The sequence below is a fragment of the Anser brachyrhynchus genome, assembly GCF_964034855.1.
Source record: "Anser brachyrhynchus genome assembly, chromosome: 13".
In the NCBI taxonomy this organism is placed as follows: domain Eukaryota; kingdom Metazoa; phylum Chordata; class Aves; order Anseriformes; family Anatidae; genus Anser; species Anser brachyrhynchus.
Window position 1 is genome coordinate 15,460,563 of NC_137708.1, and position 18,811 is coordinate 15,479,373.

The 18,811-nt window shown below is 56.6% G+C and overlaps 1 protein-coding gene across 4 annotated transcripts in view; it reads right to left on the reverse strand.

Moving 5' to 3' along the window:
- Nucleotides 1-815: 815 nt before the first annotated feature.
- Nucleotides 816-18,811, reverse strand: part of MID2 (midline 2) — a 73,849-nt gene continuing 55,853 nt past the window's right edge. For all 4 annotated transcript variants that reach the window (XM_080554117.1, XM_080554118.1, XM_080554119.1 and 1 more), the window contains 6 exons: nt 14,861-15,009; nt 14,281-14,408; nt 13,628-13,771; nt 10,990-11,151; nt 4,793-5,000; nt 816-3,976 (listed from right to left, as the gene is read on the reverse strand). In XM_080554117.1, the coding sequence (XP_080410243.1) occupies nt 3,574-3,976; nt 4,793-5,000; nt 10,990-11,151; nt 13,628-13,771; nt 14,281-14,408; nt 14,861-15,009 (1,194 nt within the window). In that variant the 3' untranslated portion in view covers nt 816-3,573. The remainder of the gene's footprint in view (nt 3,977-4,792; nt 5,001-10,989; nt 11,152-13,627; nt 13,772-14,280; nt 14,409-14,860; nt 15,010-18,811) is intronic.

An 18,811-nucleotide genomic window follows, 5' to 3' on the forward strand; every position in this document is an offset into this window, starting at 1 on the left:
GGAGGGTTGTGCTGGGACTGGGTGGCTCCAGAGGGCTGGCATGGCCCTCCAGCTACAGAGGCATGGGTAGCAGAAAGGGGAAATGAGGGGCAGCGAGTAGAGGAGCTGGCCATCAGCCACACTGCACCGGGGCAGGGGCTCCATCCCTGCCCTCCCACAGCTCCTGGGGCTCTGGGCTGGTGGGCAGCAGAAACAAGGTCCCCACAGCACCTGGTTGGCATGCAGGGATTGCCAGCAGCCCCTGCAGCCTTGGGAGAGGGCAGGCTGGAGCACTTGGTGTCCTCAAGATGTGGACAACATGCCTTTGCACGACACCCTCCCAGGGGCTGCGAGCAGGGTGCTGAATATTTCTGCATATGGAATTCTTTGGACAGAGCTGCAGCACCCTGCATGACCTGTCCCACCCCCCTGGGCTCTTGAGCCTGTGCTGCAGTTCAGGACGAGAAATGCGGTTTGCTGGATGGTACCATGCGTCTCCCCCTGCTCTGCCTGCAGAGCCTCGTGGACACGCATGGGACACACAGCATTGGCCCTGGGGACAGCAAACCCTCCCACCACCTCCCGCTGAGCTGCCCCGTGGAGCTTGTTGTGCTCTCAGGGGCTTTGCCAAACAGGAAGGCTTCTCATCCCCATCCTGGGCTATAAGCGAAGGCCCTTTCTTCGGCGTGACTGATTTCTTGCTATGCCCCTGACTCAGTAACCCCGACGTCTGCAGTCTGCATGTTCTCAGAGGTTTGGTGATGGCCAAAAGGAGCATTTTGTGGACCGTGGATGTCACACGCCACGCAATCTCTGCCAAACACAGACACATTCAGTAACGTATATATATTATATTATATTTATATATATATATACACATTAACAAAAGAGTTGCCAAAAAGAAAAACTGAAAAAAAAGGAAGAAAACATAAAAAGGAAAAGCAACCCTCCCCCAGAAATGAGTATGTTACACGTGGAAGAGAAGAGTCAGGCGGGCGGCATGGTAACCAGGGCCTCACCACGTCCCAGGTCTGTATAGCGGGGTCCCCAGGAGAAGTGGGGCCAACAGCACCCCCAGCCCCATGGGGACCCCGCTGCCTGCCTCCTGCCCCTCCGCTGGGCCGTGGGAAACGTGCTCATTCATAACGGCAGGCTGCACAGCCCGAGGGGCTCGGATTAGCTACAGCCGCTGTCGTGTCATCGTGCGCCGGACGGGTTTGGCCAAAGGGACGGCTCACTCACGGGCTGGGGGCAAAGGCTGCGAGGCAGCGGGGGAGCATCGCACGGAGGGGCAGGGAGGGGGCTGCTGCTCCCACCCCCCTGGCAGTGCTGGGGCAGGTTCTGCTCTTCCACCCCCAGGAGAGGACGGCGTGGGTGACCCAGACGTCACTCCCACCCCAGGCCTGCGCTTTTGGGGTGCGGGGCTCCCCGCTTCGTCTGCCTGCCCGCCGCGGGACAAGACACGCGCTAAGGTGTGCGGGGGTCCTGCCACGATTAGTGCAATTTCATCAGGTGCAAATGTCACATTAACGGCTCGTGTGTTTTACTGGATGCGCTGAGTCCGCTAGCAATAAGCCGGTCAAAGCGGTGCCGGTGCCGGCGGAAAGCTTGGCACCTGGATTGCAAAAGCTAAAATCCATCTCCAGTGCTTGGGCATTTGCTGGAGGGTGATGCAGTGCGAGCAGCCCTGGCTGAGGTCAGCACAAGGGGAAAAGACTTTACTGATAGCTCCATGTGGCTTTGGAAAAATACATCCAACCGAAAATGGCAACTTAGCCTCTTAAAATGAACTGTGTTTGTGTGCTTAGCTGCAGGGAACGGCAGCTCAATCCCTGCTCAATCCCCACCCCGTGCTTTCGAATGCTGGGGCCTAAAGCAAATAAAACTGGTCTGTCTGCTCGGGAGGGACGCACCGTGTGCCACAAGCCCCTGCCAAGCACCACCAGCCCACGAGCAATGGGAAAGCGGCCCAGACTGGAGGCAAACTTGACTTAGCAGTGCAAGTGGCAATGTCCCTTTTCCTCTTCTCTCCCCAGAGCATTGGGCAACCAGTCACTGAAAATGTCACCCCGGTTAAGCAGAGGGATGCTGTGCTGAGGAATGGGCTCTTTGTATACCTGCTCTGCCTGGATGCCCTTAATGACACAAGTCCCCCAGGATGGCTCGCTGGTGGGGACCCCTTCCCACAGGCCCTGTGCCTGCTCCTTGCTGTGGGAAGAGCCTCTAAGTGCTGTCACCCCGTCTGAACCGGCCACCCACCCCTCCAAGGCTGGGCTTTGAGGTAGTTTCCTGTCAGCAAGGTCCAGGGGTCTCTCCCCATTGCAATAATAATAATAATAATTAATAATAATAATAAAAAAGCAAGGAAAAGGCTGGCAGAGCTGGGAGGTCTCAGTCCATGTGTGATGCCACCAAGGCTGGACCACATCCGGAGGAGAAAAAGGGATTTTCAAATACCATGGACCAAAGCTCGAGCATCAGCACATTCCGTGCCACTGTGCTGCCTGACGTCCTTGCTGGCCCCATCTGCAGGGGACTTGGTGCTTGTGGTTACTGGGAGCACTGGTGGCAGCTCATGAGCTTGCTGGGGCCCCAGGGCTGGATTCAGCCTTTTGCCTCAGAGCAAACAGGACAGCCCCATGCTCACACCACCATGGCTCACACCAGAAACCAAGAGCTGAGATTTTGGGGTCCTAAATTGAGATTTTGGGTCACAAAGCACAGAGATGGTCTTTGGGCAAAATGTGTCCCTCTGCTCAGCACCAGTGTCTGCAGGGACACCCGATGCAAAGCTAACGGAGGAGCATCTGTGCCGGGGGCAACGTGCACCTCGACCAGCTCCTGAGCAAGTGCTCGATGGGGGCCTCCCTGCATCCTGGTGAACTGGGACCTCCCGAAGCGGTGGGGCGAAGGGGTGGGGGTTGGACCCCCCCAGCATGGGACTGCAGCCCCAGCCAAGCACAGGGAGCAGCAGAAATGCACCACGTACCCATTGCCTTGCTTCCCCCATGGGGGCCTCTCCAAGTGCAAGTTACCTACCCCACGCAGGTATCTACCCCACGCCGGTACCTACCCTACCAGGGAAGCTGCCAAATGTTGGCCAAACAGAAAGCTCTCACCAGCAAATGATGCCCAGTTCTCACCTGGCTCTGCAGGTCTCCAAAAAGCCAGCCCCTCCAGCCCCAACCTGTGCCGTGCGGAGACACACGAGTCGTCCCCCTGCTCACCGCAGCACCCGAGGAGGTCACCCCAAAACCCCACCCCAGCCTTTCCAACCCCCGAGGGGAAACAGAACCATCCGTGTGATGATCTGCCTTGGGAGAGCCTGGCACACACCACGAAGATGCTGTGTGAGCCTTGTGCACGACTGCGCTGAGCTTGCCGACAGGAGTTTATTTTCAGACGTGGTCAGGGGTTCTTTCTCTTTCCCCTTAAAAATAAGATGAGCTGTGGGCGGGCAGGCAGGCGGGTCCTCTCTCCTTGGAGCGTTCCGGCTGCACGGCGGCTCTCCAGCTTGGCAGGCTCCTGGCACCCACCACCAGCACCCACCAGCATCACCAGTGCCACCATGGGGCACGGGCAGGGCTGAGCATCCTAGTGACAGGCTTTCATCCCTGATACGTACGGGGACTCCTGGGGCCTGCAGTTACACTCCTGCTGCTCTGGGTAATCTATGAAGTCCGGGGCGGGCAGACCCGAGAGGATCATCAAGGATTTGTTCCAGATGGTGAACGTCGGACACACGGGCAGGATGAAGGAGACTTCGAAGGTGTGGAGGTGGAGGGAGTTGGCCGGGTCATAGAAGGAGAGCGCATTGTTGTCGTAATCCAGGAGGACGCCGAGGCGCTTCATCTGCGGGTGGACCTCCACCAGCATCTCCTTGTTGTTGTGCCTCACCACGAAGTTGTTGTTGCAGCGGGAGAAGACCCAGGATGAGGAGTTCTTCCCAATCCACTCGTTCTTGGGGGCTGACTTGTAAGCCACGCCGATGGCGTACCTAGAAGAGGGGAGAAGCTTTGCTTAGCGACCTCAGCGTGGCATTAAGCCCAACCCCAATCTCCTGCAAGCAAATGCTTGAAGAGCCCCGTTCCAAGCAAGCCTGGCTGTGGGTGCTCCGGTAGGGATTAAGCAGAGCACCACAGGGACATCACATTGCCACAGGGCAGTGGGAGGCACACTGCCTGCCGCACGCAGGTCCTGCTCCACCTTTGATCTGAGCATCTTGGCTGTGAGCCTCCCCAAGACGGGTCCCTGGGCTGGCCCCGAGTCACTCGATCAGCTCCTACCAGCACTGTTCTGCACCTGCTGCTGGGACCCTAACGCCCTCAGAGTGATGCTGGCCTTCAGCTGGAGAGAGCTGCACAGGAAAAGAAGGAATTGGTTCAGCCCTGAACAGCCTCGGCCTGGGTCGTCACTCATCGGCCGGGTGTTTTCCGCGTGCACAGGCTGTACACATTTTTGGCTGCTTGCACAGGATCAAGTCGCTCATGTGAGAGCCTGCACCCAGTGATGGTGCCATCAAGGTGCAATCTGAGCCCCGGCAGGCATCAGTGGGGTCAGCAGGTGAGAAAAACGAGGATGTAAAGCTTCACCTTGCAGCCTGACTGGATCTGACCCACAGGCTTCTAGCAAAGAGAAGCTCACAGACCTCTTGAAACCCACAGCCACCTGGATTTAAGGTCCAGCAATGACAACAGCAGCCACCTTTCTAATCATGAACAACCCTGGCCTTTAACCCTAGCACGTCCCATGCCATCTCTGGGGACATCCAAGGGCCTCCAGGAGCAGGAGGGAAGAGAAGGGGGCTGCCTACCAGGTCGAGGATCCCACCACCACCTCCCAGTAGTGGCAGCCGCTGTCGATGAAGACATTGCCTGCCGCGCCATAGCACCCTGTCCCGCTGAACCTCTCGGGCGTGTGGCTCTTCTTCAAGGAGCTCTCGTCCTTCTCCATCTGCAGCCCATCATTGGAGATCTTCAACTTCTTGTGAGCCATCTTGGGGTCCAGCTTAAAAGGCTGACCTGTTAGAAGAGGACACATGCGTCAGTATTTGTGTCTGTTACCGTCGTTGTGCAGGCAGAATGTGGCAGGAAACATCTGCCCCAGGCTCTTTGGACATTCTCCATGAGCCACGGGTGCTATCGGAGTAGCCAGAGACACTGCTTATGGTCTGTGGATGGTCTGTACTTATGGATGCCCAGCAGGATGCTGAGGTACATCCACGTGCCTTGGCGCATCCGTTGTCACAGGCTGATCCATAGGCCACCTGCCCTGGTGATGCTCCGTGCCTCTGGTGCCTGCAGCAGTGTCCCCAGCCCTGCTGGAATGGGGAGACAAGTGGCTACTGCAAGGAAGCCACCACCCAGGGTGTCAGCACCACCTGCGAGGCAGAGGAGAGCAGGGACAGGAGAAGCATCTGCACCACGGGCTTATTCCCAGACCAGACAGAGGGAAAGGGTGCGAAACTCAAAAATGTGGAGAAATAAGCCAATGCATCAGCCTGGGATGTGTCATCCTGGCGCTGGGGAATGCTGCAGACCTCTTTATTGCACATTGCACCATTCAAGTGCATTATTTCCTCATCACAACAATTCCCTTTTGCCCTCTGTTAATGGTGTAAAACGTTGCGGAGGAGTGAGGGGGACGTTACCAGATAATGGAAATGGCACTGAAGATGCCATCAAGCACCGCGAACCAAGTCTGGGCAAGGCATGTAGCCTGCCTGAATCCCTCAACAGATCCATACTCTATTAGCAGTAATGCGAGTTATACGAGCACAGTGAAGGGAGAGTAGACCCTGAAGTGCTGGTATAACAATACTGAATCACAGAAGAAGTAATGCAGTGTCGAGCACATCCCCAAATCCCCATCAGCAGACAACACAACTCGCTCCCAGTGGCACGCAGGCTGCTATTACATTTTACAGGAAACATGCCCGAGGTTTCTCGGCACTTCTCCGCTGCCAAACAAGGTCTGGGATGCCTGGGGAAGACAGTTTGGGCTGTGCATGCGGTGGTGGAAGCAAATCAAAGGCGCTGGGTCCAGCCTGTGTTTAGCTGAGTCTGGAAGCAAGGGGAGAGCACAGGGCCAGCTGACGAGTGCACAGCCTGGGGCTTCCTGCTCCACCAACACAATGAAGTCTGATGGATCCTGCAGATCTTTAAGGCTGGATTGAAACACAGCTCCAATTCCCTTGTAATGTTAGCAGCCCACGGAAGCCAAACTGACACGCACTCGCCGCCCTGCTCGCTTTGATAAAACCCTTCCGAAGGTGGCTGGCTGCACTCGGGAGGTGGAAGAGCTCTTGGTGCTGCTGAAACCTCCAACAACTTGCTCACGGGTAGGAAGGGGCTAGCTACATTTTGGGTTGCCACGAGCAGATGCGTGACCACATGTGCTGCCTAACGCAGGGCGGCAGGCATGACATTCAGCTGCACAGGCGACTTAATTCTGGTGCTTTTCAAATCCTGTCCTCTCGGATTTGCAAATGCAATGTGCGACAGCAGGGACCTGGCCCTGTCACATCAGCATATAAATAGCATATAGAGCCCGGATAGGATTTCTAGAGGGATTCATCTAGTTTAGCACAAATCGAAGCGAACAGGACAGCTGCAGCAGAACACCTTCAACAACCAAAACCAATTCAAACCATGGCTTTGTTACCTGCAGAGGGAAGGCAGACACCGTGGCACACAACCAGCCACCCCTCCTGCATTTTCAGCTATGCTAAATGATGCTTGCGAGGTGAAACACCGCAACCAATGCTACCATCAAGGCTGTTTCAAAACCAGGTCTTAGGAAATGCTGTGAACAGAGAGCAGCGTGAGCCAAGGCAGCTTTCCGTAATGGAGCTCATCTGCGTTGCTCCCTGACTACGCCGGCAGCTCGTGTTTATTTTCCTTGGAGCCCCATTTGCAAGATAAATGAGTGGAGAGGCCAGAAAGTAAAGCTGGAGATTGGGAGTGACCCTCTCCTCTAGCTATTTGAATATTTTGAGATCTGCCTTTTCCCAGCAGTAATGCGAAGAGACAAGCTCAGAGGAAGGGAGGTACAAAAATACCCGGCTCCACCGGCAGAGAGATGGGCGCATCCTTTTGATGAAGCTGACCCCTCTCTAAGGTCAGCGTGAACAACCGGGTCCAGCCCTTGTTGCCTGCTGGTGCTGGCACATCCTGGCCCAAGGGCTTGAGGACAATCTGCAGACAGAAAGCAGCGAGAGGAGGAAATCCTGGCTGGCCTTGGGCACGCGAGACCAAAGACAGGAACGGGTGGACATTGCCTCTAGGATGATGTGAAAGGTTAATCGAGTCCACGATGCTGGGGCCAGGCAGAGCCTCGTGCCCAGCACGGACACTGCCCTTCCCCATGCTGGGTGCAGGAAAGAGCATTTAGTTCTCTGTTACCTAAGCAGTACTTGGCAAGAAAAGGGCCAGCAGCACTGCCAGATTTTCTTTTCTCGACGCTTCGTGGAAAGAATAAATGCTGGTGAAGCTCAGCAGGTCCCGCTGACCGTGCCAGCTGCAGCACGTTGAAAAAGCCACACAGAGGGACAGCCGGCATGGGCTGTGGGTTGTTACATGAGCTGTGGCTGGCTAAATGCTGCAGGAACACCTGCACCACGATGCCCAGAAGACAGAGACAAACCTGTCATCCAGCTGCATGGGTGAGGAACAGCAAGGCTGCTCCTTCGGCTGGGTCCGTGCAGAGGTGCCGTGGTGAGGGCAAGGGGCTGAGGGAGGGGAGGAGGGACGGAGGGGACTGCTTGCAGCTGAAAGCATGCTGCAGAGAGACAGGACCGGGTGGGCAGGCTCTCCCACTCTCAAGAAGCAATCTCTGTGCTCGCTGCAGGTGTCCGCCCCGCTCTGCCCAGCGGAAGAGCAAACCAAGCCAGAGTTCCTCGCTGTGCCAGCTCTGCGTTCTTCGCTCTTCTTGCTCTCCATGGGCAGGGGAGGAGAGCCAGCAGTGTGTCCACTCTGGGCAGCCACCTAAGATGCCAGCAGCACTGAAGTGCACAGGTGCAAAAGCTGGCTGTGAGCCTCCAGCTGCACCATCCACCCGGTCCACCAGCTCTGTCAGCAGCTCTGCAGCCAGAAGCCAGCCAGCTAACAAAGGCACAGTGAGCTGGAAAGCAGCGGTTATTGTCCTCCCATCACCTCGAGGAAGCAAAGCCACAATGCTGAGCTGCTGAGTCGCAGGAAAGCAGTCAGTCCATCCAAACCTATGAATCTCCCAACAGACTCTGTACCGAACAGCTTGCTTTGGGATTGCACGCGTCTCACCCTGCTTGTTAGAAAGCATCAGCACTAACACGTTCCTGCTGCTAAGAGCAGAGCTGCTTGTGCCACGACAAACCCACTCCTCTGGATGAGGGACGTGGATGTGAGCAGCACTGTAGGACCCAGGAGGTCTCACAAGAGATGCACAGATCAGGAAGGGATGGAAACATGAGTGAGAATAAGACCAGTCCACAACAGTCAAGGCAAGGACCATGAAAAGAACTTTCCATGCACTTTATTTACTACCATCACTTGCACCCTCCCTGTATTCTGGCAGTTTCAACCACTTTTGGACACTTGCTAACAAACAAGACCTCCTCAAGCCCAGCCTCAGCAAAGGAAGGTTTCTTTCTGTCACTAGACCAAAATTATTTCACCCAGCTCTTCTGCTCGGGCAGTTTGGGAACACGGATTTAGTGCCTGCGCTGATGCTGCAGAAATCAATATGTGTCCTGACCCTGACCCTCTGGCGGTGAAGGCACCTCTCCAAACACCACTTCAGGAGCAGAAAGAGGGCTGTGAAATATGCTAATTGGCCCTTCTCCTCGTTGAGCTGCTGACACTTCCACGAAGGTTACAGCAGTCGGGAAGTGTGTGCTGTCTCCTAATTGCCCACTTGAAAAGAAGCAAAACATGTTGCCACATGAAGACAAGTGCAGGCGACAGAAATGGGCAGCAAGCACAACGGGCAGCACCCGCATCCAGCACCACGCACGTGCCCGTGCTGGGCAGCAAACACCCCTGAGGAGTCTCGTACACCAGGGCTGGCCACGGAAAGAAGACCGTATAAATACACATAACTAAGCCAGAAATTCAGAACTTTCCCTACATACTTTTCATGGGCAGTACTCCTACACTCCCGTGCTTGTTTGCACTGTGGCCGTCACTAATCACTCTTTTTCCACAGGAAGCTCGGTGCTTTCACTGCGCAGCCTGGGTGCTGGGTGAGATGCGAGCCGCTCGGCACCATCCCATTTTAGCCCATTCATGCACCCCAATTTTAGCCCCATTTCTTTGTTGGAAACTCGGGCAAGGGACCAGCCTTCATCCCTGGACGGGGTTTTCTCCAGCACCCACTGAAAGATGAACTTTTCCTGCCCCCCGCTACCACGCTGGGTATAATCACCTGCAATTTACGGGGAATTAAAGTAATCCCCACTGATTTCACATACAAAACCCCAGGGCCGATTTGTGCAGGACACTCAGCGTTACGTGGCACCCCGGGTACCTGAGGTTCGGCATGCAGGAAGGGGAGACCCCCTCCTTGGTTCCCCCTGCCCCACGGACATCGGGCAGGACAAAATGGCCGTGAGATGGGGCAGCTCCCTGCCCAGATCCCTGCAGTCCCCTTTTCTTGCATCTCCCCATCCCAGATGGGCTCTGCCCCTCTCTGGTCCCCTCCACCCAGGTGCATGGATGCTGCCCCTGTGGGCAGGCTGGAGGGCATCAGGCACAGCCCCCTTGAAGTCAAGCTACCGGGCATCGCTCATAAATTTGTCCGAGCTTGGCCAATGAGCCCTCTTCACATGCAGAGCTCATCCCTGCTGCCAAAATCACGAGTCGCTGCTCCGAAAACATCAGAAGTTCAAGTTTCTGAGTGCATAAAAACAGCAAGAGAGGAGGTTGAAAGACGAGGTGAGCGATGGGGCTGGCCACCAGCAGCCCGAAGAGAGCGGAGAGGATCGCGCCTCCATCACCTGGGATCGCTCCCACGGCCGCTCGCTCCCGAGAAAGGAGCTCCTCAAAGCTACGACAATACAGAATAATTTGTGTAGCGCTCCAGGCGATGCCTGCTCTAGATTTTATAAATGCAGAAAGCTGCTGCAGACACATCCAAGCGACAAGGGGAGTTCAAAACCCGATTGGGCACTTATTTAATCTACTAAATCGAGTTCAGCTGCGAAGCGGAGCACTCAGCAGTGAGCCCGTGTCTCCGATGACTGACACTCGCTTAAAAAAACACAGGAGCAAGCCCTGTCCCCAGGGAGCTGCTGAAGCAAAGCGCCTTCGCTCCCCTCTGCACTGCTGTGTCACATCATCGCTCTTGGCTTGTCAAGTCCCCAATTTCTTATTTCCAGAGCGAGCACCTTTCAAAGCACAAGAAAGCTCTTAAAAACAGCAGCCGCAGGAGGGATGCAATTTTAATAAACAAGGCAGAACTGGATTGGAGTCTGCATCTCAGCAACTCCCCTCTATCCCCACCAGTGCACCGACGGCACTTAATTTCATTTTGTTTAAAGTCGCACAGGTTTCGCAAAGAAAACGAGGAGGCGGAGGCAATAAATCATTCTGAAAGCCTACTCGAGGCAGATGTGATTGCAGCACCAGGGAGGGAAACCCGAAAGAGCACTGCGCTCGCTGGGGCCAGGAGGGTTTCTGATGAGCGTCAGGAAGATGCAGTCATGCAGCTGGCAGATTTGGGCAAAAACCCGATGAGCCAACTTATTTGCTCCCTCTGACGTCTCGCATCTGTACATCATCCCACAAACATACAGCCCTGTGATCTGAAGCGACCAGGAAGCCGGACCCCCTTCGTCCCCCAAAAGCCCAGCTGCCCCAGGGAGCTGCGGGGCTGGCAGCACACCGTCCCAGAGAAAAGCCCCACCGGGGCAGAGGGGTCACTTTGGGGTCTCCATCATGCTGGAGACGACTGCGGTCTCCGCCGTACCCCTTCGGACCGCTGCAGGCGCTCCTCCGCCTCCCCCCCAACGCGAGGAGCCCCCGGGGCACGTACTGTTGGTCTTCAGGCGGGCAGGCTCGCTGTTTCGGCTGCCTGCCTGGTTGATGGCCTTGACGAGGAAGATGTAGCGGGTGCCACTCTGGAGCCCGTGGACGGTGTAGTGGTTCTGCTTGATGTTGGGGACGATCATCCAGCTGTCCATGGAGTTGTAGAGACCTGCGGTACGGGAGAGGGGAGAAGGTTTATTCACAGGGAAGGGACTCGGAGCAAAGGACTCTTTCTGGAAATGGAAAGGAGTCAGGAGCCCAGAGACCCTGAGGCCCTACTGCCTAACGCTGCCGAGGTTGTGCTGCGGCACAGACCACTAAGGTAGCGTTGTATCGAGGGTGGGATGGCACGGGGCTGCAGGCAAGGAGAAAAGCTGGGGTGAGGACAACCTGCAGAGGGAAAAGGGTGCTGCGGGCGTCAGGAGCAAAACCTGCACTGACAGCAGGGGCCAGCAGCAGCGAGCACCCAGCAGCATCTACTGCAGCCTGCAGCAGCTCTGGGCTACTGAAAAGCAGCTTTGGGGCAGATATTGCAACACGGGAGCATTGCTTTCAGCAAATATCAGAAAAACGAGGCAGCTCAGATGTAGTAGCCGGGGGCTTCTTGGATCCAGCAGGTCTGGGGGCGAAGCGTGAGACAATTCATGAGGAGTGGGCTGTGAATGAAGGGTGACGGAGGAGGGTTTTCAGCCTCCCATCGCTGGCGAATGCATGCACAGCTGTGTGCCAGGAGCCTGGGAGATGCTCCACACACCCTCTTTATAGGCTCACACGGGGACAGCGAGACTGTGCCTGCAAGGGGACGCTCCTCAGGTGATTATTTACCCCCTGTGGCTTGCTCAGTTGGAGGACAAGGGCAGATTGCAGTCATTGTCAGCTTGGATTTGGTCTGAAATATACGTGGAAGCTGCCTAGGGGAGCAGAGCAATGCTATATGAAGTAGAAAATAAAACAGATATGATACTGGCTGCATCCTGCACACAGAGCTGCTTTCATCGCACGCATGCTGCATGGCCAAGGAGTTATCTCCCTGCAGACAAGGGCCACCTTTGGGTCCTTCAATGGAACGGACAGGACGGCTGCGAGATGACAATCTGGGAGTGATTTGGCCTCCAAGGCAGGTTTCCTTCTCAAAACTATCAAGGAGGGGTTGTCTCTGAAGACCGAGGGCTTCTATCCTTGCCAAAGCTTAAAAAAATCATTTTTATTGCAGCTTTCGTCATCTGTAAAATGCCTGACTCCTGCCGAGCTCTTGGCTTTAAAGGCAGCGTAAAGGGGATGGTTTCCACAGGCCAACTGTGTGCTCTGTGAAAAGGTATTTCCTTCTCTGGGAAGCCTCCTGGTGCTCCTGTTAGGTGAGCCCAGCACACTATTTTCGGTGCTTCTCCGTGCATGAGTTCAGCCAGGACTCAAATGCTTTCATCACCCGGCCCCGAACACATTATTGCAAGTGACAATATATTATTCATTTTCTCCTCTGAGGTGTTAACTGATGTTTTCTTTCCTCCTTCTACCAAGAGCTAGCGAAGGCGCCTAGGAAGCTGCTCCTGACGTCTGCCCCCTTGGGCTTTCCCCCGGAGCCGCCCTTGCTGCCCAGCTCCTCGCACAGCCCTCGCCCTGCCAGCGCAGCCCCCAGGGGAGGGCAGGGGGACACCCCGTCTCCTACAGCACTGCGTGCTATGATGTCAATCCAGGAGCAGAATGTCAGTGCCCGAGCTGTGCTGCCGGGATGCCATGCTCTTCTGAAGCACTGTTTCAGGACAGAAAAACTGGAAGATATGTTTTCCTTCTTCCATTAAAATGCTCATGCAACCCCCTTCAAATTTTAGGGAAAAGGCAGTGTTACAAGAAATTGCAATGTGTGCATATTTCTGATACGAGGACTGCCATTGAGGACTCCTGGGCACCCAGAGGAATAGATCCCTGCTCCTGAGACTGGCAAATCGTCCTTGGCTTTCTGACCGAGCTGCTCTTCTCCAATTAATTGTACCTCAATGGAAACCCAAACAACTCCCTTTTCTCTCTGTTCTCTCTCTTTCTTTTTTTTTTTTTTTTTTAATAAGCCTTCCTGACAATGAACAATGAGGAAGACTAAAAGGAGACTGCAGATGTGACATGCCTGTCCTGTGGGGCTTGTAGTGGGTCACAGCTTCAAGCCCTGGCATTCCTAACCTGCAATTCACCACCTCTCCCTAACGACAATCCGTGGCGCTAAGAAGCTGAGAGTCTAAGTCTGCTCTGATCATTTTAGGTGTCGGAGGGGAAGAGACTACCTAGATATTCACCCCCTGGTGATTTCTGATGTGCTCCATCTTCCAGCCGTCAGCTTCTGCCTGGCTGATATTCGAGCGAAACGCCAGCCCCGCTGCTGATGCAGAGCTTCGTGCTGGTAGGTACGGCTTCTGAAAGTGCTGGTGCAGCTCCAGCTGTGTGCTCCCAGCTGTGCCCTGCCAGCTGTGCCCTGCCAGATGTGTGCTCCCAGATGTGCGCTGCCAGCTGTGCCCTGCCAGCTGTGCGCTGCCCTCCCGCGTGGACAGGAGCTCAGGACCCTCAGGGCTGCAATGCCCTGGCTCTTTGGTTTCGGGTGGGGGCTGCGCCCAGCGCCCATCTGAGCGAGGGTGTTTGCTCAGCGAGCGGCGACTTACTGATGAAGTTGGCCTGGCCGGTGAAGATGGTGTACTGGAGCTCGTAGGAGCTGACGCTGAACTCGTCCTCCGAGATCCAGTGGACTGTGATGGTGTCGTGGGAGGCCGTGCAGAGCTCCTCGCGGACAGACGGCGGGTTCGGCGCTGCAGGAGGTAACAGGTAGCGTGTTTCAGTAACTTTGCATCTTCTCGTTTTAAAATGCACAAGACTTTTTTTGCTCCCATAGAGAGACGGGCTCATGCAGGGAGCAGCGTCTCGATGCACACAACCGTCTCATTTTACACGTCACTGAGTAATGATGTCTTCGCTTCTCCACAGCTTTCAGCCCTCCCCCTGAATTTCCAGCCCCTGGCACAATACCACAATCAGCTAATTCACCTGGGGTGTCTCCAGCCCCCTGCCTCGGGCACAGAGCCCTTGCTGCACTGCTGCAGGGGAGCAGAGGCACCCTGCAAACAGGAGGATGGGGACATGTCGCTGCCCTGGGGACAGCATGGTGGCCCCTGTTCTGCTGTGGCCAGCCACTTACCGGTGACAACGAGTGGCAGCCCAGTGTGCCCTAAAACATCCCCCGAGCCCTCGGTGGGGTGCAAGAAGCAGGGCCGGGGGCAGATGCGGGGCGCAGGCGGTGGGAGCGCGCCCGTGCACTCACCGGTGAGATAATCCAGCCCCTCCAGCAGCTTCTTCTCTCTGGAAAAATCCAACGCGAAGTTTTCAAAGGCGTCATTAAAATTGATATCTGGTATCAGAACTTGAGAGGATGCAGTTGCCATGGCGACCCTGAAAGAAAAGAAGAGCCCATCCATCCGCATCAGGGTGCGCTCCGCTCCCGGCTCCCGGCTCCCGGCAGGGGCGAGGTGGGCGACGGGCAGGGCGCAGGCAGCCCGCGGTGACACAGCCTGGCACCCAGGAACCCCGGGGGGTGGCAAGGACGAGGCACAGAGGTGGGGGGCTCCGTCCCTGAGGGTCCCAGCCCCGGCGCCCTGGGCTGGTTCTCACCACGTTGGTTTTTCCACCACTCTTCCCCACCAGGGAGCAACGTCGGCTCCCTGTTCAGCATCATCGGGACCTGCCGTGCCCCTCCCGTCCTGCCACCCACTGCCAGAATTTAGTGAGGGCAGCATGCAGCGGGGGCGAGGGGGCACCCCTGGCTCTGTGGTCAGGGGACAGCTCGCTGTGGCCGGGCCACCAACTCGGCAGGCGGCACCCCAGCTGCCACCCAGGGAGCCCACCTCTCGGCCACGTTCCTGGCCGTCTGCAGGAACCGCGCGTGGTCGTTCTCCTTCAGGATGTGCTCCGCCTGGTTGATGAGGACCGTCGAGCGCTCGAGACACTGCCGGCAGTTGGCGACCTGCTGGGCCAGCTTCCTCAGCTTCATCACCTGCGGCGGGAGCAGGGGGAGGCAAAGATGCTCAGAGCGCGGCACGCGGAGGGGGGCTGCTAGCAGCCTGGTGGCCGGGACCACCTCTAGCAGGGTCCAGCTGCTTTTTGGGGGGCACACGGAGGGGGTTTGCGGCTGCAAGCATTTTGCAGTTAAAGGTGAGGGGCTGCAGTAAGAGGGGAAAGGACAGGAAGGGTGTCCGTGGCACGGGGGAGCAGGAGCTGGAAAACTGATGCAGGCACCAGTTTGTACCCCAAAATAGGGCACAGTGGGCTCTGCTCCACCCCCACAAGCATCCCACAAGCCCTGTGACCCACTCAGGGACCCTCCGATGCTTCAGCCCCCTTCCCGTGGGGCTCCTTGGAGGGTACTTACTGATGACTTACGACACCACTGAATAAAGCAAAACCAACGGGCTTGGTGGCACCCCTTTCTCTCCTGCAAAGTACCAGTGCTCAGGGGGGCAAAGAAACCAGAACAAACATCATTTCTTAGGAGAAATCTCTGTGGGGGAAAAGCTCAGGTGAAAGGCCCTTAGGAGCTCCTAAGTCCTCCACTCAGAGAGGACCAAGCTGAAGAACAAACCCAGGTCATCCCTGGCACTGCTCATGGATTGCAAAGGTCACGTTTCTGGAGGGTCTAATGAATTAGTGCACACAGCTCCAACAATAAAATGATCACAAGATTTAACCCCCTTCTTCCAGGAGAAAGGAGGTGGATCGGCACATTGGGAACTGCACCAACAGCCGAGCTGGAAGTAATTCTGTCTGGAAAAGCATCCTGAGAGGGGCAACGAGGCACTTGCAAATGAAATACAAATTCCTACTGCCCTGTTCCTCTGTGCATCTGCAGCAAAGTCACCCAGGGGAAGAGAAAGAGAGTTTCAGAAGCTGGGAATATCTGAAACAGCAGACTCTGAAATAATGAATCCCACTCCAGACCTCTGCCCTGCCCTTCCAAGCCACTTGAGACTTTCCTGAAAGGCACTGTGCATTAAAGTAAAACCAGCAGTCCTCCAGAACGGCACCAGCCGGAGAGACGCTGTTTCCCCTTGCTTATTTAGCAGACACTTGCAGCCAAGCATGGTGCTAGACTCGTCCTGCCAGAACGCAGCAGCACAGCTCCATCCCCATCCCCATCCCCATCCCTGAGCTCCAACCCCATCGCTCTGCTCCGCACGACCACCCGCAGCAATCCCACCCACCTCCTAGGGGGCAGCCGGTGCGCCACGCTGCTCACCTGCACGGGTCTCATCCTGAGATCAATTCCTGCTTTCCTTTCTCTTTTCCTTTTTTATTTTTTTTTCCTTTTTTATTTTTTAGAGAGAGCCCTCACCACGCTGCCATGACAGCGGCTCCCAAAGCTGCCGGCTCGGCAGCCCCTTGCCCCCCCACGGCACGCTGTCAGCCCGCGCCCGCCGTGCCCGTGATTCGAAACGATCCATCAAGAAGCAGAGCGTGAGCCCTGGCTGCTGACAGGAGCTGCTGGAGCTGCTCTCCCCGGTGTCAGCGCTGTCGCCGCGCTCACAATTAAGCAGCCTGCTAATCCCCCGGCTGACACCGCGGCCCCGCTCCCCTCGCGGGGCGTCCTTCTGCCACCTCCCAGCCCCAGCACCGCCCCAGGACCTCAGAATAGACAGGACTAGGGTGAAAAGCCAGCAGATGAGCTCTGAGCCTCTCCAGCTGAGGAAAAGCTCTGACTTTGCACCCAAGGGCTCCTGTTGCAGCCTGAGATTCGGCCGATGGAGCTCCACAGGGCCAGCGTGGCACGTACCCAGCTGCCAGAGACGGGACTTTGGGGTGAATTCCCATGAAGTGAGGACACCAGGGCATCCTCCAGCCAGTGCCACAAGCTCTGCGATGGCACCCGGGCTTAGGCATCCCCCGGGACGTGCCCGCTGCACTGCCACTGCAGGAGAGGACCAGCTGTGCACCCAGCTGTGGTCTTCCTGCCAAACCTCGCTTCTCCTGCCACATCCCTGTGCCCCAGGCTGTGTTTAAAGCCAGCTCAGGTGGCACACCCAGCACCTGGGGGTCTTCCAAGGAGAGAGCCCTCCTGTCTTGCAGGGAGCTGCTCAGAGCCAGGAGGCAGCACCTTCCCGTCCTGCAGGGCTCAGGGCCGTGCGTAACGCCCGCGGGAGCGAGAGGAAGGCTGCCGCACCGAGCCACCCTGCTCCGCACCCCCCGGAGAGCATCCCCGTGGAGATGTTCCCCGTCCCACCGGCATCTCACCAGGATGGGGGTACAGTGGTACAGCATCTAAATGATGGCACGGCTCGCCCCGCAGCCATCGCCTCTCACGGCCTTGCTTAGCGTAGCTCTGGGCGAGATGATGTGCGAGCAGGAGGATGTCAGGGTGAGAGGGGAGACAGGAAGGGAAACGTGGGGGTCAGACAAGGGCACAGACCCGACAACGAAAGCACCACCGAAAGACATGCCTGGAAGTGCGTGAATGAACGGCACAAGGAGTTGGGCTGCAGCTAAGAAGTCACCTCACTGGGCTGTGACAGCTTCAGGCCAAGGGGTACCCCCAGAATGCTCCATCTCCATCATATGTGACCTCTCCAAGGGTGAATAACTGGCGTTGGGAGGCCTGCGCCCCCCTGGCACCAAGACTGGGGGAGCTGATGCCCCAGCAGTGTGCCGGGGGCCGTGGGGAGGGCAGGGAGCAGCAGGTCCCAGCGAGCCGTGCCTCGCCGGCGGCACGTCGCGGGGAGAAGCGCTCGTCTTGGCTAGCAGCAGGCGGCACAGCTCCAAATGGCTATTTGCACAAGGAAGGGAGGCTCCTGCTGGGGCTTAATGCGCTGATGGATGGCTCATTTTAAGAACAACTTCGTCAGAAAAAAAAAATATCAAAAGGAGAATAAGGAAGAGAAATGGGAAGAAATGGTTCAAGAGAGGACACGGCAAGCACAGCGAGGAGAGCCCCTGCCCTTGCTGTGATGGTGTGCCTGGGTACCAGCTCCTTCCAACCACATCCCAGCAGTGACCAGAGCCTGCAGCACTAATCCCTGAGGATTTTCACAGCTTCATGGGTCTCTCCCATGCATCTCCACCGCCTCGGTGCCACGTTCACCATGGGGTGCCATGTGGTGGTACCTGACCCCCAGCATCACCAGCCTGCTCCCAGGGATGCTTCCTCCTGCAGGCTGCCACCGCTCCCACGCGTGACAGGACACAAACCTCAAGCCACTGCTCTGCTCCTCGCACGTTTCTCCTTGCCTTCTGCAGGTGGCGGAGCTCCATCGCACAGCTACCCAGGGCCAGAGCAGCCAATTCCCCCTGGGACCACATGCCATCAGTACCTCCACTGCAGCCCTACCAGCTCGCAGCCTCCGCAGGCATTCGGCCCGATGAGCTCTCCTGTGGCACCCATCCTTGGAGGTCTGCAAGTCCCATGCGGTGGCAAAGGGTACAGCGAGGGGAGCAGAGACCATGTGCCCCCGCTGTGCCCTGCCAAACAGGTGAGCATTGCAATGCTCTGCCTTCCCTGCACGCCGAGGGCTTTTTTGTCTATAAATGGGAGAGAGAGGGGCTCGTCTGCAGAGCAAGCAGCAACCCATACTGTATGTCGTGCTGTCCATCAGCAAAAACAGCCCAGAAGTAGAAACCAAATGGGAATTCAGCAGGAGCGCAGTGCTTCTTGCTCTGCTGTCTGAGCGCATCAAAGCAGCCGCAGTCTCCACCGCTTCCTCCTTTCTGCCTTTTCTTTTTTTTTTTTTGTCTTTTTTAATTCTCCAGTGTTTGCAGCTGGGGTTTCTCAGAAAGGCTGCTTGGAAACCATTGCTCGTAGGTGTTACGCT